General features: G+C 38.8%; 1 protein-coding gene across 1 annotated transcript; it reads right to left on the bottom strand.

Moving 5' to 3' along the window:
• Nucleotides 1-355: 355 nt before the first annotated feature.
• LOC148580410 (uncharacterized) lies at nucleotides 356-823 on the bottom strand. Its single transcript, XM_088492131.1, has one exon. The coding sequence runs from the start codon at nucleotides 821-823 to the stop codon at nucleotides 356-358; it is 468 nt and encodes a 155-aa protein (XP_088348257.1).
• Between the last annotated feature and the right edge of the window lie 6,290 nt (nucleotides 824-7,113).

Here is a 7,113-nt window from a genome sequence, read left to right as displayed (position 1 = left end):
CTTGAAGTATTTATCAGCAAACTTGGTCCCACTATCAGAGATCACAATCTCTGGGATCCCGAATTGGGTTATGATTTGTCTCTAGAAGAATTTTTGACATTGAGTGGTCGTGATTGTGGCGAGTGCTTTAGCCTCGATCCACTTGGTACTGTAGTAATCAATAGCCATGATAAGGAATTTGACTTACCCGGGAGCGGTGGGAAAAAGGGCCTACAATGTCGATTTCCCAGATTTCGAAAGGGCATTCTGTTGTTATCTTGTTGAGTTAGTGTGGGGCCACTTGGTGGAGTTCCATGTGTATTTGGAATTGTCTGCAACTTTTGACTAGCTGAAGGGCATCTCTGATGATGGTAGGCTAGAAGTATCTAGCTCGGATAACATTCTGGGCTAGGGTTTTTCCTCCGATGTGGTGGTCGCAACATCCTTCGTGGAATTCACGAAGTATGTAGTCTGTCTCGCCGGGTTCTTCGCACTTGAGGAAGGGTTGGGACAATCCTCTTTTATACAACTGTCCTGCTATTGTGGTGTATTTTGTGGCTTCTCGCTTCACACGTTTTGCTTCCTTCGGGTCCTCGGGTAGGTCCCCGATGATAAGGAACCTGAGGATCGGGAAGGTCCTCAAGTGCTTGTTAGACAAGGGAAAATTTGTCGAGAAGGTAGTCGCGACGGAAGGTGTTTTGACGGCTTCTTGGATTAATGAACGGTTTGCCGAGATTGACTTGGTGCTCACTATCTTTGAGAGCAAGTCGGCTCTCGCGTTCCTTTCTCTGGGAATGTGCCGGATAGACACTCCATCGAATTCGGCAATCAGCTCCTTAACCATGGATAGGTACTATTGTAACAGGGGATCCTGTGTTTGATAGTCCCCATTTCTTTAGGAACTATCTGGGAATCGCTACAAACCTCCAGTTTTTTGCGCCGACTTCTTTAGCCAGTGCTAATTCGGCCAGGAGAGCTTCATATTCTACTTGATTCTTGGAGATTGGAAATTTGTATTGAATTGACTATTCGATAGTAATTTCGTTCTCGTTTTCTAATATTATTCCTAATCTACCAGAGCTATTGTTCGACGAGCTATTGACGTGGTCTTTCCACAGTTTGGGAGCTTTGCTTTCTAAGGTCATCTCGGCGATAAAATTAGCTATAGCCTGAGCCTTGATCGCATTTCTAGGCTCACATCGGATTTTGTAATACCCTACCACACAGAGATTTACACCTAAGACATAAATTAGAGGTGGTGAGGCGCTACGACCTCTAAAAATAAAAATACGTACATATATAACAATGATAATATAGCTAGGAGCATTGAAAGAAAAAGGGCTAAGATTAAAACAAAATTGAAGATGCATCGCTCATTAAAATTGAAAAGACGGAAAGCTTATACAAAAGACCAAAAGATAGATATATATAGAGTTCCAACGGATAAATATAATCAAGCTCTAGACTCGACCTGCAAAGCCAGTGCTGGCTAGAATATATATATATATATATATATATATATATATATATATATATATATATATATATATATATATATATATATATATACAGACAGACACACAGACACACACACACAACCCAACAGTAAACCAAAAGACAAAAATACAAATCCTGGTTCTCTATAGTCAACCTCTATGAAGGACAAAATACATATTCAAATATAACAATGGAGAATATATATCTATATACAAACTAGAAACACAAATACCAAGTTCCAAAAGTAAGTTCTTTGCTCCCAAAGAGTCTTCAGCAAGCTCAACATAGCATCTCACGTCCTGGATATGAAAACAACAGAATATGTATGGAATGAGAACCGAGGATTCTTAGCATAGTAAAGGTGCCCGCATTGTTAATATAAATGGCCCCAGGAAAGCCAAAGCCATCGCTAGAACTCCGACACTCAGATTTAAACTTAGGATTCAACTAAACCATAAATTTGGTAAACTCTCTAGGATATCCAAGCCCCAATATAACTTTAACTCTACAATTCACTTTCTATCTCTTCCAACCCTCCGAAACACCAATGGAACAACCCTTGTCACTCCTCCACCAAATAAGGGATCTCTCAGTTACAAACACATACAAAACAAACAAGGAAAGCACAAGTATATAGCAGTTACAACAAGTAGAACAAGTAGCAAATAAGCAGGGATAAGAAGTTAAGCAAAACAAAACAATACACACTTAACAAAAACATACAAATGCATATGATGTATGCCTATCCTACTGGTCGTGAGCTCACGTATCGGTTACTTTGTCAGAACCCGAAACTCCCCGACAGCTAATCCGGATATCATCTCTCTGACATGCTCTACATTCTTGGGATATAGTATCCATCACACTCTTGGAAAATAGTGCCCGCACACTCATGGGAGATAGTTCTCGTCGCATTTTCCAGGATAAAGTGCTCCTACACTCTTGAGATATAACACCCGCTATGCTCTTGGGATATAGTGCCCGACATACTCATGGGATTTAGTGCCCGACACACTTCCTAGGGTAAAGTGCTCCCACACTCTTAGGATATAGCGCCTGCCAAGCTCTTGGGATATAGTGCCCGACACACTTATGGGATATAGTGCCTGACACACTTTACAAACAGAGAGAAAGTGATGCAACAAGAATGGAATAGAATATACAGTCACAATTCACAATCATATTCACTTCCAATCATTCTCCTCATTCTTCTTCCTCATCTCTTACCTGGAGCAAGTGGACAACACCACTACATCTTACCCGGCTTCTCTACTCTTATCCGGAACAAGTGGACAATACCACTGCCTCTTACCCAGTCACAATATCAAATGTAATTGCTATTCATCATTAGTTTTAGCATCGTTATAAATCTCCCCTCATTCAATGTTACCTACGCCTCATTAAGCAAGTTATCACTTCGCAAAACCCTTCCTAAAATTCTCTTAACTTATTTGACATACCCACCCTTGTTTTAAGGCTTAAAAGCTCGCTAACGGACCTTGAACAAGTGTTAAAGAGGTTTGGAAAGCTAGAGGTAAGGTTTAAGACTCAAAACACAATTTTCAACCAAAACAAGGTTCCGCATACGCATGCTCATACTCGCGTACGCATGGGCGTAAAATGCCAAAGTCGCGTACGCAAGCTCTGTCTCCGTACGCGAGTTTAGTGGACAGAGAGGAATCCTCGCATATGCAGGAGTGTTCCGCATACACACCCATTGTAGAATTGGTAAAAAGCTGCCAAATTTCCAGAAAACTAGTTTTACACACCAAACTTTGAAAGTGAATAACGTTTTTGTTTTAAATGATTCTTCATCCGTTCTTCGAACATCATAAATTTACAGATCCAATTTTCAATCAAGAAATTTTCATAAAATTTTGAGGTTCGGAAGACAAGTTATGGCCGGTCGAAGTTGGTTAAAAATTAGATTTTTACTAAAGTTTACAAAACCTCTAGTTTTCCAAGATTCTGAATCCAAAAACCAAATGTTTCACTATCTAAATAGCACCAACTATTCCTGAACATATTCACACTCCTTTCAATCACTCCCAAACATGTCAACATAAAATTTCATCCATTCCAACCAAGTAATTCACATACAAATCAATACCACTCACTCAATTCAACACTAACCATATTCACATGTATCTCAAACCCTCCTCGATTATTTCAACTCATAATTTCATCAAGTTCATATACCATCCATTCTCAAATCAATTGTACACATACACACATTTATTCGCTAATCATATTAACAATCAAACTCGATCCAAACTTATCTTATGGTCAATTAGCCTAAATTTTCACGTGACATTAAATATTAACTATAAGAAACCAAAACCATACCTTGTCCGATTTCTTCCTAAGCCAGAGCACCTCAAAATGCCTCAATTCACAAGCTTCACAGCTCCAATTTCCAATTCTGCAAGTTCAATCACCTAAATTTCGTTCCAGACCGCCAAATTGAACTCCAAAATAATAAGAGGCACAATCTAACTCACACAATATCACAATAATTAATATAGAGCTCACTAAATCACCAATTCACATGGGTTAAGGTTTCCTTACCATGAACTATGGGTCAAGCAGACAGAACTTAGTGATTATCCACCGTTAGAGTACCCCTAAACCATCAAAATAATAAAATCTCTCAAATTTCAAAACCTAAATCACGAAACTGAAAAGGGGAGAATTGGGTAGAAATTAGAATTTTCTTACCAAATTGTTGAGTGAGTTTTATAGAGAATTCCGAGATGAAAACATGGTTACTGATGGCTCGTCAATCGAAATTCCAGATTGAAAGTTATGAATGATTGAATTTTTGTCAAAGGTTTGGAATGTTTCCCCTTCCTTCCGCAAGCGTTCAGCGTGTTTCACAGTAAGGAAGGAAAGATATGGTTGAAGCCATTATATGTAGGTGAGTTGGCTTGGGCCTTAGGTCCGGTTTGGACCCGGTTCAATCGGTTCGGCCCATTTGGCCCAACTTTGGGCCAAAACCTTTAAAATTAGTGTCAAAACTCATATTTTAATTGTTTCTATCCTTCTAACTTATCAAATTTAATTTTCTATTTTTTTAAATAAAAATTAATTTATTGGTTAACTACTTATTAATTATCTGGAATTTACAGATTTCATACTGGGATAGTTCTTTTAACCAAGAAAGCATTCGCTCTGCAAAGTCTGGATTTTGAAGTACTTGCTTAATGGCCTGGTCTATTCAGACCACGATAGAGTGTCTCTAGAAGTATTGTTGGAGCCATTGGGACACCGTGAATAGGGTATAGGCGAGCTTCTCGAGCTAAGAATAAAGCGTCTCGGCGTTTTGGAGAACTTTACTTATGAAATATATTGGCCTTTGTGTTTTTTGTTGGTCTTCCCGGATTAATGCTGTGCTAATGCTTCTTCTGTTATAGAGAGGTAAAGGTACAATGATGAGATATTTTGATGAGAAACGAATTTCTACCAAAACACCCAAAACTAACCGGCAAGTGTACCGGGTCGTATCAAGTAATAAAAACTCACGGAAGTGAGGTCGATCCCACAGGGATTGAAGGATTGAGCAATTTTAGTTTAGTGGTTGATTTAGTCAAGCGAATCAAGTGTTGGTTGGGTGATTTGTGATTTGCAGAATGTAAATTGCATGAAATTAAAGAGAGCGGGAAAGTAAATTGCTGAAACTTAAAGGACAAGAAATTAAATGACAGAAACTTAAAGTGCAAGAAATGTAAATTGCAGAATCTTAAAGTGCAAGAAATGTAAATTGCTTGAAAAGTAAAGGGGATTGGGATGAGGATTTGCAGAATTTAAACAAGGGAAAACTAAATTGCATCAAACAGAAGAGGAAAAGGGAGTTGGGATTGAACCGGATCTTATAACAGCAAAGTAAATGAACAATGAAAGCATTAAACAGAGAATTGAAATGAGAATTTAGATCTCAGGACCCAGAGACTAGAAAACCAAGTCTAGATCTCAATGCCTTCCTAGATCCCACAAGAACAATAGCAAGGAAATTGTAAATTGCAAAGAAAAGAGATGAAGATCAAGTAACAGAAACAGAAATGCTAATTCAATTAACAGTAAAGGAAACAGAGAGATCCAAGATTGAGATTGAAACAGAATTTCTTCAATTCTCCAATCCAAGATCCAAGACAAAAGTCAAATGAAATTGAAAGCAATGAAAGCAAGAAATTAAAGTTCACTCAAGTTCAAAAGCTCTTCGAAAACTATTATGAAAATTCTAAAAGGAAAGCTCTAAAAGAAAACTCTCCAGCAAAAGCTCTCTAAACAAATTGAATTCTATCCTATTTATACACTTTCCAAAATGATCTTCAAGCCTTGAGTTGGGCCTTTGTTCTTGGTGGAATTGGGTTGAAAGAGGCCTTGGTTGATTGCTCTTGAAGATTGAAGAAGAACCGAAGTGAACCAATTGAACCGGAAATGGAGTTAGCCAACGTTGGTCTTCAACGTTAGGGTCAAAGTTAGGGGTCTAACTTTGACCCTAACTTTTCATATCAGCAAACCACATTCTTCTGGTTTAGACGTTGGCGCCAACGTTAGGGGTCTAACTTTGACCCTAACGTTGGCCTTGCTTGGTGTGATTGGTGCCAACGTTAGCCTCCACGTTAGGGGGCTAACGTTGGCGCAAACGTTGCCTACTCCCCCATTGTGATTTAAGTGCCAACGTTAGCCTCCAAGTTAGGGGGCTAACGTTGGCGCAAACGTTGGTAGCCCAGGGAGAAACTCTCAAGTTCCAACGTTAGCCTCCAAGTTAGGGGGCTAACGTTGGAGCTAACGTTGGCTACTTCCAAAGAGTGATTCATATGCCCAACGTTAGCCTCCAAGTTAGGGGGCTAACGTTGGGGCTAACTTCATGCAACCCGGTTCAATTTTCACTTATTCCATTGTCCTCTCTTCACTCCTAGCCATTCCTCTTTGCTTCAACCTTTCTCCAAGCCTTCTTCACCTATCATTGATCAACCAAACTAATCAAAGTTTTGCTCAAAATCATGAGGTATTCAATCTTCCACAATATGCAACAAATATAGTTCAAAACCTCATGAAATGGCATGAATTCACATATGGTTGGTTCAATCAAGGGAAACATGAAAATCTACTCAATTAGCTTGCTTGTAGCTTAAGAAAGTGCATAATTCTAATGAAAACAAAAGAAAAAGACTAGCTAAAATGGGCTAGGATGACTTGTCATCACAACACCAAACTTAAAGCTTGCTTGTCCCCAAGCAAGAAATGAATTTATTAAGAAGAAAGAATGAAATGGAAGAGGAAGTTCATGCTAGCAAAGTGTTATTGATAGTTCATGGGGTTTTATGTGGATATGCAAATGCTCACTTCTTATTGACTCCTAGGCCTAGAAAGTTTCCTTCAAGTTTCAAGTGACATACTGCTATGACCTCTCATTATTCCTTTATCCTTGGCTATTACTTTATTCAAAAGCTTTATTTGAGTGTCATGTGTAGCAAGTTCATTTTCTTTTTATACTTGACACATTATTCACCATAGACACTTGGCTCACATTCCTTCTTAAAACATTGATGCCCAGCACCTCTTTGGGCTACTAAATGCTTTGTAGTTAGGTTGCTCTTGATAGTGGATTTTCAGCTGATGATCCCGGGTTAG

The sequence above is a fragment of the Arachis ipaensis genome, chromosome B10, assembly GCF_059453495.1.
Source record: "Arachis ipaensis isolate K30076 ecotype BB chromosome B10, ASM5945349v1, whole genome shotgun sequence".
Lineage (NCBI taxonomy): Eukaryota > Viridiplantae > Streptophyta > Magnoliopsida > Fabales > Fabaceae > Arachis > Arachis ipaensis.
Note: the sequence above shows the minus strand (reverse complement) of the source record. Positions and strands in the feature narration are given on the sequence as shown.

Excerpts from the sequence above, each read along its gene's own strand:
- LOC148580410 (XM_088492131.1), bottom strand. The coding sequence starts at position 823 with ATGGTTAAGGAGCTGATTGCCGAATTCGATGGAGTGTCTATCCGGCAC.